At 37.0% G+C, this 24,879-nt stretch overlaps 3 protein-coding genes and 1 long non-coding RNA gene across 5 annotated transcripts in view; 2 read left to right on the top strand and 2 right to left on the bottom strand.

Moving 5' to 3' along the window:
- On the top strand, window positions 1–4,932 carry LOC113509381 (peptidyl-tRNA hydrolase ICT1, mitochondrial). Its single transcript, XM_026892716.3, has 5 exons — window positions 1–288; window positions 377–478; window positions 1,558–1,641; window positions 3,207–3,376; window positions 4,444–4,932. Exons 1-5 carry the CDS (start codon window positions 136–138, stop codon window positions 4,535–4,537), a joined length of 603 nt encoding a protein of 200 aa, XP_026748517.1. The 5' UTR covers window positions 1–135; the 3' UTR covers window positions 4,538–4,932.
- Window positions 3,416–8,368, bottom strand: LOC128202570 (uncharacterized). 2 transcript variants are annotated; one of them, XR_008253860.1, is made up of 3 exons: window positions 8,277–8,368; window positions 6,363–6,507; window positions 3,416–3,583 (listed from the first exon to the last, which is right to left on the bottom strand). It is a non-coding gene; the product is annotated as an uncharacterized LOC128202570 (long non-coding RNA). The 2 variants fall into 2 exon arrangements; XR_008253859.1 differs by having other exon boundaries at window positions 6,363–6,618; window positions 8,277–8,361.
- A 960-nt stretch (window positions 8,369–9,328) lies between these two features.
- On the top strand, window positions 9,329–19,661 carry LOC116413488 (clusterin-associated protein 1). The gene is made up of 9 exons (XM_052903341.1): window positions 9,329–9,622; window positions 10,548–10,744; window positions 11,200–11,370; window positions 11,826–11,921; window positions 13,069–13,286; window positions 13,756–13,888; window positions 16,336–16,645; window positions 17,339–17,437; window positions 19,436–19,661. The coding sequence occupies exons 1-9, from the start codon at window positions 9,601–9,603 to the stop codon at window positions 19,567–19,569; spliced, it is 1,380 nt and encodes a 459-aa protein (XP_052759301.1). The 5' UTR covers window positions 9,329–9,600; the 3' UTR covers window positions 19,570–19,661.
- A 642-nt stretch (window positions 19,662–20,303) lies between these two features.
- Window positions 20,304–24,879, bottom strand: part of LOC113515328 (uncharacterized) — a 108,609-nt gene continuing 104,033 nt past the window's right edge. Inside the window, exons 6-7 of the mRNA XM_052903340.1 lie at window positions 24,270–24,451; window positions 20,304–23,552 (exon numbers count right to left, since the gene is read on the bottom strand). Coding sequence (XP_052759300.1) covers window positions 23,432–23,552; window positions 24,270–24,451 — 303 coding nt within the window. The 3' untranslated portion in view covers window positions 20,304–23,431. The remainder of the gene's footprint in view (window positions 23,553–24,269; window positions 24,452–24,879) is intronic.

Genomic DNA, 24,879 nt, shown 5'->3' with positions numbered 1-24,879 from the left:
CAGTCATTCAGGCAGTCCTGATCAAATATATATTAATTCTAACCTAATAGATTTACTATAAAATAAACTTTTAGTCTCTAATTATGCAAAAGTGTTAATATTTACATATATTTAAATAGTATTATTGTAATAAATATGGCGTTAACCTGTTCAAGACTATTTCTCATACAAAAATTGGCGCAAAATGTACATTATACAACCTTGATGAGGCCTATGGCTTATAAAAGCGCAATTTCCTTGGAAACCTTATATCCCAACAGCTCCTTGAAGCTTACAACTCCCACTTTTGTGAGTCATAGTGATATTTCATTGATATTTTATTGAAATGAGTAAAAAAACTTAAGTTTTATATCGATATAAATACTTGGATTTTCAGACTCCAGATCCAAAGGAAAAGTTTTCTGGTTTTATTCCTATTGAAAAGTTGGATATCACATATAGTGCGAGCTCAGGACCAGGCGGTCAAAATGTCAATAAGGTACTGTTAAAAACTTCTGTTTTATTTAATAATTTTGTTATATTCAATTCCCTAAGCGTATCCACTCACCCAAATATTTATATCTAAGCCATAATTAATTTTAAGTGGAATGAAATTATTCTTACAATTTTGTTGTTGTTGATTGTTGTGTTTTTATCTTTATTGTTCATAATTTTATTATTTATATTAACATGACACTATGAACATGACGATCCTAACTAATTGGGAGGAATTGTTATTAATAGAAATGATAGTCCTCATTGGTGCTGTCCAGTCAACTTCTACACGAGTCTTCCTGGACGTCGTCATAGTCATTTTTAGTAAATTTGTGACAATGGGCCAACTAATACAGATCAGTCAAAAGGAGAATGAAACAATAAATATGAAACCAGCTTCAACTTCATTATGTCATGGTGTCCTGTCATTATACTTTCTACCTTTATTATAGTCGAGAACACCATTCAATCTTCATCTATTGAAAAGAAAACCATTTTAATAAACTGTTGATATTCTTTTATGGGCTGATAATTAAATATATTAACCTTGCCTGCTATTGATATATGTAGGTGTGGTATCCGTAGGTGGTGATAGATGAGGTCAAAAGCAGGTCAGTTAGCCCATAGTGATGAATTCCATAAGAAGGAGAGGGAGACTTTGTACAAAAGTTGATTGCGTGACAAAAGTCGTGAAGCAGTTGTGTTTGCATAGCTGTGTTTCGGTTTGAAGGGTGGGATATGGCATGAATATACAGGGTACAGAGGAATAACATCTGAGTCCTCAGGAATGGCAATGCATGGGAGGTATCATGGCCGAAACAGTATACTCTGTTATGTCCATGGTACTGCTCATGTCTCTAGGTGACGGTTACCACTTTCCATCAGGTGGGCCGTCAGTTTGTTTGCCATTCTAAGTTGTATAAAAAAAAAATTAATTACAGTGGTTTTTAGGAAGAACAGCATGGACATCAACTCTATGTGGTATATTGCTACTAATAGAGCTGTTAAACCCCATCACTACCCATCCCTTTTGTCCTGCTATTGATATTCAGCTGTAGTAATCTCTGACTGCTTTTTATACAGGTGCATACAAAGGTTGACCTGAGGTTCAAAGTGAAGGATGCGGACTGGATACACCCAGAGATCAAAGAGAGACTGCTGCAGCTGGTTAGTTTATTATCTAAACTAACTCTTTCTTATCAATTTCCATTAGTATTGATAGCTAACCCTCCACCAACCATATACGACAATATTATCCGCGCCAAGTTTGGACCTGATGCATATCTTTGTAAGAAAAAAAGGATGTGGTCTCGAACTCCTTTGTAAAAAAACTTACACACACACATACCTCATAGGCAAGGTTTTGAAAGGCGCTTATATGAAGAATAAATCTCCAAAACATTTCTTCTTAATTTATATCTAAGATTTGAAAAGATTACAAAATTTTATTTCATCAGGGGGTAAAGTATTCAAGTCAAAAACTAAGGAAACAAATAATAAACAAAAAAAAAAAAAAGAAATTTGGGACATATTATTGATTTTTTTTGGAATTTGTTCTTACCATTAAGTAGGTCAAATTATCGTCTGGGAGAATATTGTCCGTGATGGTTGATGGTGTGCAAAAAAATACACACAGTTTGTGAAGGCTTAAAGTAGTGATTAAATATGGTTGTTTATGTGGTGATGGAGTCTATTCCATTACTGCTATTAATTCCCTGGATGTTGTAAAAAGTGATTAAAGAAATAAAACACAAGATTAAGGAAAATTACAAATAAAGCCATCTTAAAATGCTCTTTTGTAAACCTACATAAATCAAGTTTATTTTGTATTTGTATTTAAAATTGGTTTTTTAATTTTGTGATTAGTGTCATGTGTTTTACCACCTTTAAATATATGTACTGTATATTTTGTATAAATTGAAGAATTTTAACATAATTCACCTCTTCATGCACATATGTATGTACGAGGTTTTTGATGCATCTCTTCTTTGTCCACTCTTTCTCTCTTGTTATTTAAGGTTAGATTAATGAGACATAACTTTTTTTTTAATTACTACTTTATAGAAATTTCATCAAATAAGAATTATTTTCTCAGTATTTAATATGTTCTATAAATTAAGTAAACATACTTTTTTTTTTATACCACTGAGGTGGCAAACAAGCATACGGCCCACCTGATGGTAAGCGGTCACCGTAGCCTATGAACGCCTGCAATACCAGAGGTATTACGCGCTCGTTGCCGACCCTGAAGAAACCTCTTTGCTCCCCTTTTGAAGAACCCCATGCTGTAGTCTCTTGGGAAAACCTCGGCAGGGAGCTCATTCCATAACCTGAGTGTTCGTGGGAGAAAGCATCTCTGAAACCGCGTTGTACGCGACCATTTAGGCTGTAAGGTATGAGGGTGAACTCCCTGTCGATGGCGAGCCGTACGATGGTAGAAAGTGGCCGTAGGCATCATATTGAATAATTCCTCTGAGCACAATCCGTTGTATAAGCGGTAGAACACGAACTTTAGTGACTATTGTAGTAAAATAGTATGCACATTGTAAATGAAGTCCTAGGTTCTATTCTTGGTGGAGTTATTTTGGAAAAAAAAATACTTCTTAACTTGGAGTTAAGTGTCCTGGTTTATGCTAATAGATTGGTTACTCTCAAATACATATTAGCTTAAGGATAGAACCAGGCACTAAATGTTGTGACGGCATACTTATTATATTCCTATCATATTTCAGCACGGTAAGAAGTTGACAAAGGATGGATATATCATCATCCGTTCGGATGCTACTCGTTCTCAGCAACTGAACCTTGCTGACTGTATGCAGAAGCTGCGCAATATAATCAGAGATGCCGCTGTCACTAAGAGGGAGGTGTCGCCGGAGACAGAGGAGAGGATCAGGCAGAGGTTCGATAAACAAATAAAATTTTACTATTTACTCTTTGAGTAAACTTAGAGATCTTTTTATATTTATATTATTTTAATTTTAAACAATATGTCGTCTGTTCTTACCTTTATTCATTATTTAAATGTCAATGTGATTTTTTATGTTTTCTATTGGTGCCTTAACAGCGTTGCTAATTGACCTGCTTCGTCCTTACCTGGTGCCCCATCCTGGAAAGCAATCTACATCTGAACTAAATTGATAAAGAGGAAAGATTTGTATTTTTGTGTGTATGTATGTTTATAATGAATAGACTCAAAAACTACTTTGCCGATTTCAAAAATTCTTTCACCATTAGAAAGCTACAATTACCCTGAGTAACACAGGCTATATTTATTGCTAGAAAAGATTAGGGGTCCTTACTAAAACTTTAGTAACGTAACTCAGGTGTAAAAAAATGCTATAAAATATCTTTCGTCGCGTGCGCTGCGGAAACTATTGGTGATAGAACAAAAGTATGTTCTACAATATTGAAGAAAATATCAATAACTACAAAAAACTTCACGATACTATATGTCCAACTATTATCGTTATGTCACAATAACCACTTTTTAAAATGTTGTAAAAATGTCCACCCGTGCGAAGCTCATATTAATTTTATATGACATTTATATCTTTATATTAAGAATATTTGATTTTACTTTGAGAATTGTCATCTTTATTATATTCCCCAATACTATAAATAGAGGATACTAGTTCAAAACATACATACATATCTGTCACGCCTGTCTCCCATTAGGGTAGGCAGAAACAATGGAATGCCAAATGCTTCGATTCAAACAAACCGCTTTCGCTTCTTCCACATTCATCAATCTTTTCATACACGTTCACTTGGTTACGGGTACTTTTAATTTGGCCCTTCTTCAGCACGTCGCCTATTTGGTCGACATACGTCCGTCTAGGGCGACATCTCCATTCATTCTTGCTAGATAAATCTCTTTCGTAATTCTTCTTTCATCCATCCTCTCCAAATGACCAAACCAACGCAAAACAAAACAGTACAAGTAATATTGAAAACTTAATGTTGCAGACATTTGAAAGCATCGCGGCTACGCGTGGCGATCAAGCGGGAGGAATCTCTGAAGCGCGCCATGAGGCAGCCGCCGACCTCCATAGACTTATGATTTTTCCATTAAATTGGGCACACAATAGATTTAAAGGTTATTGAAATATTTGGAGTCTAGAAACAAAGAGGCCAAAGTAACTATAAAATTTATTGTGGTTTAATTCGCTATAGTGCCTCGACTGCAGTATAACGCTGAGCGGGGACCACTTCGGCAGTTTGCCCAACATCTTCACCTGCTACACATGTTTTGTTCCTCTTTTGTATTAAACTTTTGTTATCAATAAATTTTATTCATAAATAAAGTAGAAAAATGCTTAATATAAACAACATGTATGTAATCTAGTTCTCTACACACGACCTCTTTAATCTGGCTCCATATTTCAAATCGCCTTAATTTTATGTATTTGACTATGTTGATAGTTGTATAAATAATTAGATTACGCTTGTTCTATTGTTTTTTTTTTTCTTTTTTTTATATATTTCTATTAAAAACCAACGACGAGTATGTAGAGACCAGGAGACTACAAAAGTCGATTGCTTGGGTACCTCTGTCCCGCTCGTGTTTCAACCGTGAAGCAGTTGTGTTTGCATGGCCGTGTTTCGGTTTGAAGGGTGGGATATGATGTGCATTTACTGGGTACAGAGGAATAACACCTGAGTCATCAGGAATGGCAACGCTTAGGGGTATCATGGGCGAAACAGTATACTCCGTAATGTCCATGGTACTGCTCATGTCTATAGGCGACGGTTACTACTTTCCATCAGGTGGGCCATCAGCTTGTTTGCCATTCTAAGTTGTATAAAAAAAAATGTAGTCTGCATTTGCAAATGCGCTTATATATTTTTGAGTTTAGGTTGTTAACAAATTCAATACCGCTTATCAAAATATTATAAAACGTACGAAAAAGACCCTATTGTGGTGAAAATTTTAATTTGATTCTATTTTGTCTACACTTCTATAATTTAAATTTTATTATTTCATAAAACTTTACGTATGGACAATCGACAATACAGTGTAAAGCAATTCTGGAGTAGTACTACTAAAAATGTCGTTTATATTTGTCCTTAGCATAAATATTTCACTATAATATCAAATTGCAAATTTAAAGTTACATTTTGACAATCTCGTTTCATTAGAATCTATACGAAATATCTGTCTATTCAAAGAAAAACAAGGAACGCCTGCGAAAAATGTGTTAGCAATATATTGTTGAAGCATACTGCTTTCTTTGCGATAAAATAAAATAGGCGCGTTTATGATGCTAGTTTTTTGTTCATGGAGAAAAGAGTAAAGACAGAATAAGTAATTTATCTATTCCAGTCAAGATTTTTTTTTATACAACTTAGAATGCCAAACAAGCTGACGGCCCACCTGATGGAAATTGATAACCGTCGCCTTGAGACATGAGCAGTACCATGGACATAACAGAGTATACTGTTTCGCCCATAATACCCCCCATGCGTTGCCATTCCTGAGGAGTCAGATGTTATTCCTCTGTACCGTGTAAATTCACTGCTATATCCCATCCTTCAAACCGAAACACAGCCATGCAAACACAACTGCTTCACGGTAGTAACACGAATGGGACAGAGGTACCCAAGCAATCGACTTTTGTACAAAGTCTCCCTCTGGTAAAACGTAAAACATAAAAGTGAGATAACATAAATTATTAAAAAAAAAATACATAAAGCCAAATACAATTTTTCGTTTGTGTGCCATAACAATACAAAATGGCCACAACTCAGTTTATTGCTTCGCCCTCAAAAGAGCAAAGCGCTGATATTCTGTTGCGGCCAAAGGGAATAGGCTAACAATAAAACAATACTACCAGATTATCCATACCTACAGTAAATAGAAAGATATTATAATTATGTTAACTCACTATAAACTGCAGATGTCGCTTTGCCTCTTTTGCTGGCTGGCGCCTCTTGACTTCTGTCTTTGAACTCAGGTTCGATATCTCAGTGTATCTGAATTTATTAACATAGTTGTCGATTCTAAAGGTGCTATTTATCTAATCTCTGAATCTAAAAATTTAATTTGATAATATCACATCTATATTATGGATCATCATGAACTATAGGTTCTCGCCGTGTTTCCATATGGAATCTGCATTGGTGTTTTGTTGACACTGGTACCTTTAATATATTGATAGATAGATAGATAGATAGATATATCGTTTATTTGTTTGTTACTAATCACACACAACATGTACATAAGAATAGATAATACATAAAACAACATAAGATTTATAAAATTGTGTTATTATGTGTGATCTGCATTATATTGCTAGTTACTGAGTACAGAGGAATAACACCCGAGTCCTCAGGAATGGCAACGCATGGGGGGTGTCATGGGCGAAACAGTATACTCTTTTATGTCCATGGTACTGCTCATGTCTATAGGCGACGGTTGCCACTTTCCATCAGGTGAACCGTCAGCTTGTTTGCCATTCTATGTTGTATAAAAAAAAAGTTAGAAATAAACACCCATATTCCAAAAACGAATAAAGTTAAGGGTTTGATAATTGGTCAAAAATTATTTCTAAAATAAGATATAGCCAATAATAAGCTGTGCCAACAACGACCCCAGTTCAGATTTCATAAGGAAATACGCCGAGACATTTTATAATCATTTTGACTGTGAATCTATTAGGAAATTAATTTGTATTAGTCCCGATATAAAATATTTCGCAGTAATTTAAACTTGAAATTTGATTTTTAAGGATAAATTTAGAAAATGCCGCATCAGAATCGGCCCCATTGTACTCGTACGTTTGCACCAATTACAACACTTGTACAGTAATGATTACAATTAATAACAAAGTCAAATATAAAATGGATAGCAGTAAATAAAAGCTGTTTGGCTGTGTGCCACACGCCTACTGCTGAGTGTGCCCAATTTGAAAAAAAAAAAAACATTAACACCGCTAAGTTAGTTATAATAAGGAATCTATTATTTTATGACAAAAAAAACTTAATATTTAAACAAATAATTTAGATACATTCCTAATAAAAGGATTGTTAGCAATGGAGTTTGACAGCCCCATTGCTAGCAATATACCTTATTAGGTCGACCTCCACGTGGTTCCCCCTGGAAACCATCGTGAACAATTCTTGTTGAATTCGTCACGATGGGCTAATTGACCTGCTTCATCCTCACCTATCATCCTTCACTGGTGCCCCGCCGGTGTATACCGATAGCGCGGGTGGGGTTACCATTCCATTATCATCCATTTAAAAAAAATGTATAATATATTAGAAGTACTTGAGATTTTTTAGAGGGCTTCGAAAGTAGAAAGATATGTATAATAATAAAGTCACGTGAATAAATTGTAGTTTCATTGATGATATAAACCAAAACTGATTGTACATAACTGTACATATCTAGTTAATTCCCTGTTCACTACAAATGATTTTTTTATACAACTTAGAATGGCAAACAAGCTGACGGCCCACCTGATGGAAAGTGGTAACCGTCGCCTATAGACATGAGCAGTACCATGGATATAACAGAGTATACTGTTTCGCCCATGATACCCCCCATGCGTTGCCATTTCTGAGGACTCAGGTGTTATTCCTCTGTACCCAGTAAATTCACTGCCATATCCCACCCTTAAGACCGAAACACAGCCATGCAAACACAACTGCTTCACGGTTGAAACACGAATGGGATAGAGGTGCTCAAGCAAAAGGCTTTTGTACAAAGTCTCCTTGTACCCTCTGAATTGTCAATTGTAAAAGATTTGTTCACGTATTACCTATATTGTAAATGTGAAAGTTTATTTGTTTATTACCTCTTAATGATTGAACCAATCCACTATGAGATTAAGTATTGTTATATTTTTATAGTCTTTTAATAATAGACGGTATATTTAATTATTGCAGCCATTATTACAATACTATTTAATCAACCAATCAGTGTCCACCTCTAGTGATGTACCATATACACTAGTGATGTGATCTTACAACAAGTATACACGTATTATATGAAGTGGAGAAGATTATAGGCTTAAATTATAGGCTACTGCGCAGGTGACAGTGTGTAGTATGTTTGTGTGCGTGAAGTACGGATGTAAGAATCGTGAGAACAAGGAATTACATAGAAGGAATGATAAAATAAAACTGTAAATCATACAGTTGTCTCCTTTCTTCTTATGGAAATATAATTAGTAAAAATAGGACGAGAGATACACCATCACTTCCCTTCTCTGACAATTTATAGCAGATTAGTTTAGGTTAATAGTTACCTAGGTTATAGCAGGTTAGTAGGTAGTATATGCAAAACGTTTGATATGTCAATTATTTGTCAATGATAAATTTTACATTACTAGATTATATATTATTCCTTGTTCTAAGAGTGAATCTAAAGATTTCGGAATTCCTTGTTCTTAGATCAAGTCCGCATAATATAGTACAAACAATATTATCGATACACCAATCCATTAGATGAGTAGATTGGTATGTGGACTATATGTTAGTATTACATATATCTAATATATAAAATTCTCGTGTCGCGGTGTTTGTTACCAAACTCCTCCGAAATGGCTTTATCGATTTTTATGATATTTTGTGTGCATATCGGATAGATCTGAGAATCCGCCAACATCTATTTTTCATACCCCTCAATGATAAGGGTGACCTACCCCTAAATATATTTTTTATTCGACAAAATTTTTTATTTTTATTTTATTAGGATTTGACATTGAAAAATACATACAAATTCAAATTTTCACGCTTCTACGATCAACCTATGTTGTTTAATCGCAATTTTTATATGCCGCAATATGGTTGCAAGATGACAATCGAATATAATAATTGTAGTACAATATATTTTCATGTATAGTTCTAGAAATAATGTGTATATGGTAAAACAACGTTTATCGAGTCAGCTAGTTTCTCTATATTAACCTTAATGAACAATATACCAAAAGTAGCTACAACAAAACTTATACGTTGCTATAGATACAGCGTGATGTCAACAAACACATAGCAAGAAAATAAGAACTCGATTTGATCACCTGTAAATACATTCGGAACACCTTGTAATATTATTATTCACTAATCGCAAGTTTGTAAGTGTATATGACTTGAAAAATCACCTGAATTGGATCAACCATAATGTCATACAGAGACCTTAGAAGTGAGTGTACACTGTGCCTCTAATAATAACCTATTATGTGAAAGGATAGTTAAATCATAGACTGTTCAAGAGGAACAGAAATGGAGGGAGGGGGGATTAGTAATGGGGAGTAACAGGCCCATTATTAACAATATGCCTTGTCAGGTCGACCTCCACGTGCCCTCCTGGTAGCCATCATGGTTAATTCTTGTCGAATTCATCATGGTGGGCCAACTGACTTGCATTCATTCTCACCTATCATCTTCCACTGGTGCCTCGTCGGTGTATACCGGTAGCGCGGGCGGGGTTACCATTCCATTGTCACCCATTAAGACTCGCAACGGAGCGGGGAGAAGGAGATTGTTAGTAATGGGGAGGCTCGTCCCAATTGTTATCAATATCGACCTCCACGCGGTTCCCCCTGGAAACTATCGTCACTAATTTGTCGTTGATTCGTCACGATGGCCTAACTGACCTGCCTTTTCATCCTCACCTATTATCTCTCACTGGTACCCGGTCAGTGTATACCGAAAGCGCAGGCGAGGTGACTATGCCGTTTTCACTCATTAAAAAAAAACTAGCAATGGATCTAGCTACTAATCGTAATTACTAACCCAAGCACACTGGGGGGAAAGGGATTGTTAGTAATGGAGACTGAGAATCCCATTGCTAGCAATATACCCAACCAGGTCGACCTCCTCGCGGTTCCCCCTGGAAACTATCATGGTTAATTCCTGATGAATTCATCATGATGGGCTAACTGGCCTGTTTTCATTCTCATCTATCACCTTTCACTGGTGCTCCGCCAGCGTATCCCGTTAGCGCAGGCGTTTTAAGTCAACTTGTTTGTTATTTCAAGCCATTTAAAAAAACTAAATTATTATTAAAACATCTCAACAATACCACAGATAATATAAACAATACTATCCTTCCTGTCGCGGGTCAGACTTTAGCGAAGCGATGCGAGCGCTGGGCTTCCCACGGCCGATCTCATTGGAGAGCTTCCGGACTCCGAACTGGGAGCTGGTGGAGGAATGTCTGCGGTGGCTGGCGGCGCGCGTGGAGCCCGACGCCACTCTCGACGGCGGTCGCGACACCATGGAGCAGAGGGTGGCTCTTGTCACTCACGCCGCTGCTTTGTTTGTAAGATACCGCTTTTTTTTACCTTTTTTTTTATAAAACTTGAATGGCAAACAAGCTGACGGCCCACCTGGTGGACAGTGGTAACCGTTGCCTATAGACATGAGCAGTACCATGGACAGAACAGAGTATACTGTTTCGCCCATGAAACTCCCCATGCATCATCATTCCTGAGGACTTGGGTGTTATTTCTCTGTACCCTGTAAATTCACGCCATATCCCACCCTTCAAACCGAAACACAGCCATGCAAACACATCTGCTTTACGGTAAAAACACGAATGGGACAGAGGTGGCCAAGCAAACAACTTTTGTATAAAGTCTCCCTCTGGTACCTTGATAGCTATTTTTAAATTTGGTTCTTGCTATGCTGTAATCTTACCACCTTATTCATGACAGAGAACTCGTAACTTGCTTGATGTGTTGTCACGGGTAGAGTAACAGAAATGTTATTTTTCAGCATTCAAGGGCAAATCTAAAGCTGAATGGCAAGAAAATCTACGGTGCCGACGGATGGGCGGTGCGGGAAATGCTGAAGGTTGCCTCCTTGCTGCGAGCGGCGCTGGAGTCGCCGTCGCCTGAAGACAGCCAAGTTGATTCTAACGTCGTGACCTACGACGTTAGCAGCCGGGTATGTCTACTTTAAACTTTTTTTTCCACCGACGTCAAAAAGAAAGTGGTTATCAGTGGGGTTTTTTTATGTATGTTGCCTCATAACTTCGTCGGTTCTAAACCGATTTGGAAATTTTTTTGTCTAAAACGATTACATTAGTTATTCTTACAGATTGGTCCCATAGTATTTTTATCAAAAACGGTTCAGGAGTTTTCTTTTTAGACAAAAATAACATAGTTTGCTCTCAAAGAAATTTTATTAAAATCGGTTCAGTTTTTTTAATTTTTAGACAAAATAATAAAAATGGTTTTGTCACAATTGAAGTCGATTATTTTTGTGGTGCAGCAAACTGGAATACACCCCTTGTGATGGTAAAGAGTCACTGTAGTATGTGGACGTCTACAACACCAGAGGTGTTATGTACACATTGTTTATTCTAAAGAAACCCTAATGTTTCACATAAAATCTTCCAGTTAGCAGAGATCAAACAAGCGCGCGCTTTGGCTACCGATATCACGGCGAAAGGCGCTTTCCTGTACGATCTATTAGCTAAGGAGGCTGAAAATAAGGTACACGCACATAAAATAAAAAAAAAAAAAATTATGTCTTTAGAGCAGGGCTGCCCAAACTAAATAGGATCTAGGGCTAATCATTATCTTCCTATCCTTATCCCATTTATTATTTGTGTGTTTTACGACCGGCCGCCTGCCTGACGTCAACTCTTTTTGGCAATACATTTGTTGGTGGTTTCCGCCACCTACGGTTTGGAGGAAAGGATTGTGGAAAAAAGGAAAGGAACGTTGGAAATGCGTAAAGGAAATTAGTAAAAGAGAGGAACAAGGGACTTATGTGGGAAAGGAAAGGGGGGGCACTGCAGTTGCGGAAAAGACTGGGACATTGTAGCGGCTTGGGAAAGAGTCTAGGGCTAATAAAATTGTTAAAATCATTTGGGGCCGCAAAATATTTGTAAAAACAAAATGCAGTTACAATATCATTTTTTTGTTATTGTATTACTTTTTCATTATGTATCTTTTAGAAGCTAGAAAACATTAGGTGGGCCACATCAATTCAAGCCGCGGGCTACATGTGGCCCTCGCGCCATGGTTTGGACAGCTCTGATCTAGAGCATTGATACATGTAATTCATGTAGTTGCATCTTACTAATATATGTACATCTGTATCAGATTGTCATGTCTTATGCTTTATTCTCCTAATCAAATAGTTTCTCATGGTATCCTGGAGATAAAAGGTGAAACATTGCATTCTCACTCTAGAATTTGAATCTAGAAGAAGACAACCAGAACTCGCTTTTCTGTGACACCATGCGATAACTATCATAAAATAATACGTAATGCCGTATGGTCCTGACATAGAATAGGCTGCCCCTTCCTTTCCTGTGGATGTCGTAAAAGATGACTAAGGGAGGACGACGGGTGGGCAGCAGCGTCCCTCTTAAAATATATTCAAAACCTAACTGTAGTTGCCAGTCCGTCTGCCGAGTGTGGCAACTATTGGTAATACCCCCCCAAGGGGAAGGAATATATATATATATATATATATATATATATATATATATATATATATATATATATATATATATATATATATATATATATACATACGTATAATAATAATGGGGAAGGTTTACAGTTAGCACTAAATAAACTAGTATGATGAGGAGAATGATGATTTACGTTGTATTTGTTGCATCATCAGGAACAAAGGGAGCAGGCTTTATCACGGCCTCTGGACATGGCAGCCATGGAAGCCTGCCTCCGTCGCGCGCTCGACACCGTCACCGCCAAAGTTGCAAATGGTCGAGAGCAGATCGACAATGTCGCCGCTAGCGAATCAGCGCTGGACGCTAAACTAGAACGAAGGAGGGCCGAGCTGCAGAGAGCTGAGAAGAGACTGCACACTGTGCAGAAGATCAAGTAAGTTGAGACTTCAATAACGTCGCCTGCTTATCAAAAATTGCCTGAACAAATTTTGTTACTGAGACTAGTTGGCAATCTTGACCGTCCATCTCCTATCTTTATCAATGTAATATTACAATAAAATAGGATAATCAATCCATATCCCCTTTCGGTCCCGGCATAGAATGGGCCACCCCTTTCTTTCCCATGGGTATCGTAACAGGCGATTAAGAGATGTAATGGTCAAGGGATGGGTAGCAGCATTCCTCTTAAAACATTTCTAAAAGCCTAACTGCGGTTACCAACCTGCCTGCCAAGCGTGACAACTACTAGCAATTCTCCTTATGGGGAAGGCTTATGTTAATAAATAAATCCATTCATGTTGTACATATCTATTGGGAACTTTACAACGCCCATCCTAAGGACTGCCTGCTTGCTTACTAATGTTGAACAATTAAATAGTTATTTATATTACGATCGTTGCTAGACCAGCGTATCAAGGTGAACTGACGGCGTTGGAGACTGAAATAGAGCAGTTATGGGACCAGTACGTGCTCCGGTACCGCTGCGTCGAAGCGTTAAAGCATCAGCTAAGCGTACTGGAGAGCGCTCAAGCAGAGGTAAATGTATTAGCGTACCTATAATAGAAGTGCGTCTTGGTTATTTCATCATCGGTATCCCCGCTTGAGCTCTCTGGTCATATGTTACCAGCCATCTATGCTAACATTATGTTGCCAGGTTACTTAGTGTACAAGCTTATTTCAAGATTTCTTCCTTCTGCACTGTTCTGTTTGTGCCAATCGACTTTTCTTACATCCTAGTGAAAACAATTATCTACACATGTGTATGTACTCAGTCTCTCTCAAACACTATCGATAGATATATTTCCATTTGTCTATACAGGGCTGGCTAATTTTGTTTTTATTCCTACTTTTTCTTGCAAAATAATAAATCTTCTTGCAAAATATACATCTGTTACAAATTCTTATGATACGTCAATTTAAAATTATTAAGATTGCTACATAAAAGAATATTGATTAAATTAAATAGTAATTAAAGGATAGAATGATCACATTTAACATTTAACATCCTTAGATCTGGAACTAAGGAACTAAGGAAAACTGCAGTACGATGATTACACGGCCGAAACAAGGATATCTGCAAGAACTGACCGAGTGATACCAGCGTTGTGAAGCGGCAATATGAGCTAGCCACATAGTATAGGAACTATTATATGAAATACATTCGGCACTATAGATTATTCTGATTATTCTATTTACGGCTTTAGTTCATGGCCTTACGTGTATCGTCAGCTTGTTTCTATTTCCAATGTTTTTCAAAGATTGTTTTTCGAAAACAAGATAAGATTTAAAAGTATATGATTTCTCTATAAATGTGTACATTTCTAACGGTGACTCAATACATCAATACATACAATACATCTGTTCTCAATACAAATGTACATCTGTTGAATTGCTTAAATTATACATTTCTTTCATGTTTGGCCTGTCATTGTTTTCACTTTTGTTATTACATACTTGTTACAGTTCACCTCCTCGCATTTACGAGATTACGTCATTGGTAATACACAATGCATGGCAGAAACGTTTCTTTCTTCATTACTTACAGGAAAATTTAGAGGTTATTATTTTTTCTCAAACATGCTTGGAAATGTGAGCATTATTTTGAAAATCTTCTTAGAGCTAAATCAAAATTGTCGTACTGGCCAGATACATGCGGGCAGCGGCCGGCAAAAGTTGTGTGAAAATCCATATCGGTCGTGTTTTGCGGCCAGATAAATTACTATTTAAACTCATATCTGTCCTGTAATTTAAAAATGGAATGACCTTTTCTTCGAAACATGGCTACCAAGGAGGTAACTAATAAAAGGTTTTATTTAAATTTCGAACTGGCTTGCAAATAGAAAGCTGTTTATTGAAAAAAAAAAACAGAGGAACATTATGGCGCGTGAAAAATTATTATTGTTTGTTATTCGTCATTGAACTTAAAAAGTAAAATTGTGTTTTTGATTTCTGCGCATTGTTTGAGAAGAGTACTATACAAGCCTTGGCATTGATGGTCTCACGTATGTGTACCTCGGCTACGCCTCGGCCCACATTTGCACGTTCATCCATCAATGCCTCAGTTGCTGGCCGCTGCAGTAATGTACTATTATAGATGCTAGCAAAAAATTGTGTTTTCTATATAGTGTGAATCTTTATGTACGGTGTTGGAAAAAACGGATCTCATCCCCGTACGTCAGTTCTTTTTGAGTGTATGAAAATGTATGTTCACATCTATATAGCTAAATCGACTTCATTAATTCTAATAAATGTCGGTACAGTCATCCCGAAATATTACTAGTACTCGGGTGAGGGTTGCGCCCTCTAATGTCCAAGCTTTTTAGGTCCTTGCATTGTATACGAAGATCACTGACGTGAAATATTGTGCGACAGGAAACGATAAAATTTCAAGATAAAAACCTATGAATTTAGTATGATGGTTATGAAGTTTCTAATGTTTGCTAAAATTATTTCATTTAGCCCATATCTAGCTAGATACGTTTAAACTTTTTGGATTTGAGTAAAACCCATGTCAGTCATTATTTACAATACTAAGTTATTAAAAAAATATTTTATTTTTCAGAACCTTTCCAATAAGAATTATATGCTTGGGTACCTCTGTCCCACTTGTGTTTCAACCGTGAAGCAGTTGTGTTTCGGTTTGAAGGGTGGGATATGGCGTGAATTTACAGGGTACAGAGGAATAACACCTGAGTCCTCAGGAGTGGCAACGCATGGGGGGTATCATGGGCGAAACAGTATACTCTGTTATGTCCATGGTACTACTCATATCTATAGGCGACGGTTACCACTTTCCATCAGGTGGTCCGTCAGCTTGTTTGCCATTCTAAGTTGTATAAAAAAAAATATGCGTTAGAAGTGATATTTCTAAATGTAATTACTTCACTGAAATAAATAACTATAGACATTGTCCAGTTAGTTTTTTTTATTCATATGTTTGTATTTGTGAATAATGAATTTTTATACTTATCATACGAACACAGGAGGCTGAGGAGCAGCAAGCGGCTATAATGCATCTCATACATAAATACGAAGCCGAGGACGTGCTGGGCAAGCTTAGCGACTCGGACGAGATGGAGTCCAGTGATGACGGCAAGGACTTGAGCGAAGTGAAGCAGCCGCGCCCCGCCACCAGGCCCAAGACCCGGCTGAGGATCAAGACGGCCGGAGGTGGTGCGGAGTCCCGCCGCGCGTTCGGCAACATGGCGGCTTCGACGCGAGACTCTCTCGACGAGATACGTGATGAAGACGCTTCGCATTCCGACTCCGATTTTTCTGATAGGCAGTTTTATGGTGAGTATTTCTGATGTTCATTTTTCAATCCTTGTGCTCTATGGTTTTTGTTTTTAATTCGTGGACGTGGAATATTACTTCTGCTCTAGTATATACTAGTGAGGTATCAGAAAAAAATATCTAAAGAGTCTTAAGTTTTCTTCGTCTAAATTTGAATGGCGTATGGAGCCACTTGATGGTCGTCTACCATCCGTCGACTATAGACATGAATAAAGCTATATATAACTGTGTATTCAGTAACTTAAATAGAGTTAATGGAATGAGTTCGTGGATGCAGGTGGCTTAGGATCATTCCTCAAAGAAGTTCGTAGAATGCAAATTATCTATTGGGCCCCATAGGGAAGCTTATGTTCAAAAGAAACCAAGAATGATTCGAGTGATAATGTTGGCTACAGCTTATTAACTGAAACAGGATTCAAACTCAACTCTATGGAAGAGAGAAAGAGAGATGAATTCTCTCTCTCTCTCTAGAGAGAATAAACAGAAGTTTAGCAAAGAGTTGCTAAACTTCTGTTTATAAAGCCCATTCATTCCACTGTCTTCTGAAGTTGCCATGCCCTATATTATATTTATTGATAATTTAATATATCGCAGGTAATGGGATTGTCATGTTACCAGGACAAAAATATCTAAAACAACCTAACAAAGTATATTTCTATGAATACATTATATTTCAAGCTTGTGGTACCGCAGGGAGCGAGGTCGGGTCCCGTTGGAGTCGCTCGCGGCCGCGGCCCGCCACGCGCACCCTGGCGGCTGCCGATGACGATGACTTCGCTGATCTCATTGATGGTAAACACCAATATAGCTAGTGAGAATTTTTTTATGCGACTTAAAATGGCTAACAAGCTGACGGCCCACCTGATGGAAAGTGGTAATTGTCTCCTACAGACGTTAACAGTAGCATGATGTTTAAATTTTGAATTTTAACTAGTAAAATGCTGATTTTACAATATTTTATTGATTTCAGTTCCAACCTGTATATTCCGTGATCGCGCCCAGTAGACAATTATTTTTTTATGGTTGGCAATTGAACGGTTTTTTTTTTATGGGTGAAAATGGTATGGTAACCCCGCCTGCGCTAACGAGATACGCTGGCGGTGCATCAGTGAAGGGTGATAGGTGAGAATGAAAACAGGTCAGTTAGCCCATCATGATGAATTCATCAGGAACTAACCATGATGGTTTCCAGGGGGAACCGCGTGGAGGTCGACCTGGTTAGGTACATTGCTAGCAATGGGATTCTAAGTCTCCATTACTAACAATCCCTTTCCCCCCACAATTGAACGGTTTACTGGTGGGGTACCAGTAAGAGATTACAGAATTGATCTATGTGGTGGGTTCAAGTAGCCAATCATTGATTTGAAGTATTTACTAACCTATTACTATTAAGTACGCTGTATGTGCCCCGGTATAGAATGGGCCATCCCTTCCATTCCCGTGAGTGTCGTAAGAGCCGACTAAGGGAGGACGAGAGATGGGCAGCAGCGTCCCTCTTAAAACATGTCTGAAAGCCTAACTGCGTTTGCCAAGCTGCCTGCCGAGCGTGAGAACTACTGTCAAAACTTCCCTTATGGGGAATGCTTATGTCCAGCAGTGGACAGTTAACGGCTGAAATAATAATAAATAACATACATACATACATATCTGTCACGCCTGTCTCCCATTAGGGTAGGCAGAAACAATGGAACGCCAAATGCTTCGATTCAAACAAACCTTTTTCGCTTCTTAATACTCGTAGTAAAATGCTATTTTAGAAATATTTTAACGTTTTCAGTACCAAATTGTATACTCTGTGATCGCACCCAGTATTCGACCATTTTTTCTTTATGGTTGACAATGGAAAGGTAACCCAGTGGTTATTGGTTTACACTAGCGAAGCTCCAGTGAGAAATAACAATTGATCTCAATTCAAGAATTCAAGTAGCCAACTATTCAATGGATGATAACGGAATGGTAACCCCGCCTGCGCTAACGGTGTACACTGACAAGGCACTAGCGAGGGATGATAGGTGAGAATGAAAAGGCAGGTCAGTTAGCCCATCGTGATGAATACACCTGGAATTCAGCACGGTGGTTTCCAGGGGGGACCGCGGGGTAGCCAACTATTGATCTAAAACCTATTAGGTTGAGACAAGGTAAGCAGGGGTTCCCAAACTTATTTTGTCTACTGCCCACTTTGAGAAGAAATTATTTTTTAGCGCCCCCGTTTTTTTCTGGGTCTCTTACCGCACCCCTTTAGGCCTGCAGCGCCCACAAGGGGGTGTTATCGCTTACTTTGGGAAAGGTTGGGTTAAAGGATGTAAATAAAATATATAAATAATTATTAGTACATTACTGCAGCGTACATGCAAGTACATACTTGTATAGTACTTTTCTCAAACAATGCGCTGAAATCAAAAACACAATTTTACTTTTTAAATTCAATGACGAATAACGAACAATAATAATTTTTCACGCGCCATAATGTTCTCTTGTTTTTTTTTTTCAATAAACAGCTTTCTATTTGCAAGCCTATTCGAAATTTAAATAAAACCTTGTATTAGTTACCTTCTTGGTAGCTATGTTTCGAAGTAAAAGGTCATTCCATTTTTAAATTACAAGACAGATATGCGTTTACATAGTAAATCTGGCCGCAAAACACGACAGATACGAATTTTCATACAACTTTTGCCGGCCGTTGTCCGCATGTATCTGGCCAGTACGGCAATTTTGATTTATCTCGAAGAAGATTGTCAAAATAATGCTCACATTTCCAAGCATGTTTGAGAAAAATATATAATTGTGTAGGAGCAGGAATGGGTGACGGCGAGGGTGAAGGCGAGTCGCTGGGGAGCTCGTCCGAAAGCGAGTTGCGGCTGGCGAGCGGCCGGCCCAGCGCCGCGCCCGGCCGCGTGTCCGCCCTCAGCGACAACGAGTTCTAGATTAGTTCTATACCTATACGTACGATTACGTACATACACACAAACATAGCAACAAGTTATTGATATTTAAATAAATTGAAATTTCAACATTTTTGAACAATGTTTTATTATGATTTTTTTTATGCAACTAAGAATGGCAAACAAGTTGACGGCCCACCTGATGGAAAGTGGTAACCGTCGCCTATAGACATGAGCAGTACCATGGACATAACAGAGTACACTGTTTCGGTTTTCTGTAGGACATAATCTTTAATTATTTTATGGTGGCTAAATGTAATACAGTCCTTGTGATGGTAAACAATCACTGTAGCCTGTGGACGCCTGCAACACCATGCATATTATTGATTTTTAAAAAACCGTAAAAATCCATGTTGCATGCTGCCTGTTATTCCAAAAAGAGGAAAATCTCAGTTCGTAGATTTTTTTTAGCAACCATTTAATAATGTAAAATTCTAAATATAATCCTACTAAATAGGTACCTGTTACGTCTGTTATCTCACAATTTGAATTCATTTTTTTATACAACTTAGAATGGCAAATAAGCTGACGGCCCACCTGATATAAAGTGGTAACCGTCGCCTATAGACATGAGCAGTAGCATGGATATAACAGAGTATACTGTTTCGCCCATGATACCATACAAAGAGTATTAGTATAGTATACCAATAATATAGAATATATTTTTGTATCTACAATCAATAAAATATTACTTTTTTTTATTTAAAACAATTTATTCGCACTTCACAATTTACAAGCATTGAGTTTTATTTTCTTTTTTTAATAAAATTTATAGAAAAAATAAATAAATAAATTCATTAAATCCACTAGTTCTCTATCTGTAATCAATCATTTTTAACTTAGCATAAGAAATTATATATTTTACAATATTGAGACTATATTTACCTATATACATAAATGAAATATTATAGAACAAACAATATTAGTATAATTTAAAAATAAAATATGGGTATATAAAAATATTGGCTAATTCCATTTTGGTCAAACTACTATCTTTCTATGGACACAAAGAACTCTTCGTTCTCCATTCAGTTTTAAGCTATTGCAATATTTTATTGTTTAAAGTTTCGTAAGCATACATTTTATTTTAATGTAATAACTATTACTTACATGTAATTAGCTCGAAAAAGTCAGACTCGTGCTCGCGTCACAGTTGCTCAAGACTAAGGATCACGAACTGATTCCGAAACTAGTCGAGCTTTTTCAATCTAATTACACGTAAGTTAAACTGGTAGTTATTAAATTAAGATACCAAAAAGTCCTCTGTGTCTAGTTGTTTGAATAGAGTCAAAATGGAATAAGTCATAAGGTTTACCCTTGTACCTATTAAGCAATAACTTTCGCATGTTTACAGTAAAACCCCTGTCCCAATATATGTATGTTGTAAGCCTCACGTAAAACTGTCAATACACACACAACAATACAAATACACAGATTTTTCATAAAAAAAAAATTAAATGTAGGCTTTATCCATCAGGTCGTTATACACAATGGATATTTAACATGAAGGGGAGATCGTTGTTAAAATATGTCCCAACAATGTACATGTTACATGCAACATGTGAATACAAGTTGCATGTGCCTAACATGTGAATGGACTTTTCTGGTTGTTATATATGATTCTAGACATATACTTTCTTACGAGTATTAATTGTATCTTTCGATCAAATTTAATATATTTTTATTATATAATTATATAAGTGAGTTAAATTAATATTTAATAGTTTTGTGTTAATATTCTTATAAGTAATAAATTCTATTTGTTACAAGTAAAATATTACATTTATTTATTGGTTTTCTTCGATTTGACCCATAATAAAAATAAAATTGATCGCCTATAAACATAATAACTAAGTACACAAAGGAAAGAAAATATTCACATTGTTAATTAGATTGCAAAAAGTTAAATATCGGGCAGTAGCCAAGTAAGGCAACCTACAAACATAGAAAACTTAACCTACACTGAGTATAGAGACGAATTGAGCAAATTTAGATGTAACGCGCGTATATACACACCAATAGCAAGCTCGCGAGCTGAATTTGGCACCGCTTAGGTACATCGGACTTTCATTTCATATATTTACATACCTACCTACGAACACTAACATATTATACGATAGAGGATAAACTAAAATGCTGATAGGCAGAGATTATTCTTTATAATGACTTCGTAACATTAAATACTTTACTCAAATTACATAAAATATTGATGAAAAGCAACATTAAATTTGTAAAGTTGTACAATTTATTTAGAAAGATGAACCATCAGTCTTGTAGTTGTCATGTTTAGATGTCACACTAGATGGCGGTACCTTACACGAGAAGGCAAAATTTAATGGGTATTATTATAAGTTGACAGATTTACCAAATTTATTTATTTATTAGTGGTATTTAATATATTCTTTATATTAAATGCCACTAATAAAAATAATGTATACAGCGGTTAGTTTAACAACTTGTTAGCAAGGGTGGTATTATCTCTGAAGGAGATCTCTTCCAGCCAACTCAATGCAATAAGAAAGAAAATTATCTTATCAATGCTAGCGCATCAGTATTATTTACTATATTTTTGAATGTCGATTAGGAATTGAAAAAATAATTAATTACATGTTCGGCTCATTCATTCAAGTCATTAAGGGACAAGTATAAAAGAGTATATAAAATTCAATAATAAATAACTGAAATGACGATTGTTACATGTGAAGTTAAAAAAAAAATTAATCTCTGTCTATCAACGCTTCTTACAATCGAAAACTAAAAGTAAATAAGACTTAGAAATAACTATACCACAGATATTTGACGATATTACACAAGTATACAAACGTTGGGTTAGTATGTGGTCACGTTAGTAACTACAGATTCCACCTCATGTTCTTTGTTTGCTGCTGATGAAATATGATTATATAGAGATGCTGTGAAACGTGCATATGATATGGTTACCTATAACAGTGGTATTAAAATAAACGTGCATGGTTCAAAGTAGTCATTGTCATTACACAACTATTACTCAGTCGGTCGGTTTAACTCAGAAACAAGTATGTCATTACAAAAATCCTTTCCGAAAATACAATAAAAAAATATATCAAATGTCGACAAATAAATGCTTAAATCTGTAAAGAGTAAAGAAAAGCTTCTAACACTGAAGACGTCGCTCGTGTGTTACTGATCTCCGTGACTCCGTTTATCTTTAGTATCCAGTAATTTTACTGCAGCATCTCTCTGTTCAAACCAGAACAAAGCAACACGGTGCAAGGTGGAAACTTAAATTGATGGTCTTAATCGTATATTAAATAGGTATGTAGTCCGTTAATAAATTAATTGAATAATACATGTAAATAAGTTCTCAACATGTACGACTCAACTAATTTAAAGGCACGCGTTACTAATAAGTACATGTTATATGTATCGTGCCATAATGTTTTTAAGTATTAGACATTAATCTTACCAGTGCAGTTAGTAAGGTAACATTATTTACAATATGTGGCGTACCTAGAATACATAAAGCTATCTGGTTTAGTTTGGTACGTTATCCTAACTATTACGTTAGCCATAAACTAGACGAGTATTCAGAAATATAATTCATTTTACAGATAAACTAATTCAGTTCTAACCTAAATTGTGACGATTTTGTAAATTTAAATAAATAAATACTAAATATGCATTAATTTTGATGTACAGTCAATGTTGTAAAAAATTAAATAAATTTTTAATCTACAATTTAAATTCTGAATTCGATTGTATATTTTTTACCCCGGCGATAACTTCACCAACATTTTTTTTGGTGAACAATCACTCGTAAGGTAGATGGACGAATTTGTGATGACTCGATATTTCTGTAACACGTTCAGAGGTCGCCATGCGAGTGCGGCGTGTCACTTGAGCTGGTGGTGCTGCCGAGCGAATCATGTTGCTCGGCCGCGTGGCGGCTCTCGTCGCACACCGCTATGAATTGCTCAGCATATGCCCTAAAAATAATAAATAAAACATAAATGCGAATACTTATTATATATTTTTATTTATTTTTTTAATTCTTAGGGAGACTTTGTACAAAGTCGATTGCTTGGGAACCCCTGTCCCATTCGTGTTACAACCGTGAAGCTGTTGTGTTTGCATGGCTGTGTTTCGGTTTGAAGGGTGGGATATGGCGTAAATTTACTGGGTACAGAGGAATAACACCTGAGTCCTCAGGAATGGCAACGCATGGGGAGTATCATGGGCGAAACAGTATACTCTGTTATATCCATGGTACTGCTCATGTCTATAGGCGACGGTTACCACTTTCCGTCAGGTGGACCGTCAGCTTGTTTGCTAAGTTGTATAAAAAAAATAAAAAAAACAATAGTAAATAAATTCCCATCATATTTTTTTTTTAATGGATAATATTGAAATAGTGACCCCGCCGTATGATGCCACGCGTGACACCACTGAGGGATGATTGGTAAAGCTGAACTGAAGGCTGGTCAGTTAGCGCGTCGTGACTAATTCAACGACAAATTAATTACGATAGTTTCCAGGGGGAACCGCGTGGAAGTCGATCTGACGGGATATATTGATAGATTGGACAGAGGTACCCAAGCAATCGACTTTTGTACAAAGTCTCCCTCTGGTAAGTCTGGTAATCTCTCATCTTGTTGTGCCATACTCTAACAAACAAACTTGTTATTATTGAAAGGATCACTGACCTGTCAAGACCAGTGTAAGTCCTCTTGAGGTCGGCGTCGGTCATCCGCTCCCGCTCCGCTCGCCGCTTGCGGTGTATCCGCTCGAGCGAGCGGGTGAGCTGCGAGTCGCGCTCGCGCCCGCGTCCGCCCGCGCGCCTCCGCTCCTGCCGCGGGGAGCGGGGCGAGCGCCGCCGCCGGATGCGCTGCAACGTAACAACTGCTTAGTTTGTATGAATTGAGGGGGGGGGGAGGGATTATTAGTAATGCGGACTACCAATCCCATTGCTAGCAATACACCCCGACAGGCAACTACCACGTCGTCATTGGAAATTATCGTGTTGAATTCAAGGTGTATTCGTCACGATGGGCTAACTGACCCGCCTTTTCATTCTCACCTATCTGTACCTCATTGGTACCCCGCCAGGGTACACTGTTAGCGCAGGCGGGGTTACCATTCCGTTATCAACCATTAAAAAACTGGTCAAGTGCGAGTCAGACTCGCGCAACGAGGGTTCCATCAAAATTAGATTAAAAAAAATGTAATGACTATTCAAAAGTGCTTCAATGTAAGTTTATTTGAATAAATGATTTTCTATTCTATTCTATTCTAATCATAATCCAAAAAAATCCA

Source organism: Galleria mellonella, unplaced genomic scaffold, assembly GCF_026898425.1.
Source record: "Galleria mellonella isolate WM207_F2 unplaced genomic scaffold, CSIRO_AGI_GalMel_v1 utg139, whole genome shotgun sequence".
Classification (NCBI taxonomy): domain Eukaryota; kingdom Metazoa; phylum Arthropoda; class Insecta; order Lepidoptera; family Pyralidae; genus Galleria; species Galleria mellonella.
Note: the sequence above shows the minus strand (reverse complement) of the source record. Positions and strands in the feature narration are given on the sequence as shown.

Bases quoted from the DNA above. Each gene is read 5' to 3' on its own strand.
- LOC116413488 (XM_052903341.1), top strand. From the start codon at position 9,601: ATGTCATACAGAGACCTTAGAA. The intron at 11,922-13,068 runs GTACACGCACAT...TTGCATCATCAG, and splicing joins CTAAGGAGGCTGAAAATAAG to GAACAAAGGGAGCAGGCTTT. The intron at 13,287-13,755 runs GTAAGTTGAGAC...GATCGTTGCTAG, and splicing joins CACACTGTGCAGAAGATCAA to ACCAGCGTATCAAGGTGAAC.
- LOC113509381 (XM_026892716.3), top strand. From the start codon at position 136: ATGGCGTTAACCTGTTCAAGACTATTTCTCATACAAAAATTGGCGCAA. The intron at 289-376 runs GTGAGTCATAGT...TTGGATTTTCAG, and splicing joins AGCTTACAACTCCCACTTTT to ACTCCAGATCCAAAGGAAAA. The intron at 3,377-4,443 runs GTTCGATAAACA...TTAATGTTGCAG, and splicing joins GAGGAGAGGATCAGGCAGAG to ACATTTGAAAGCATCGCGGC.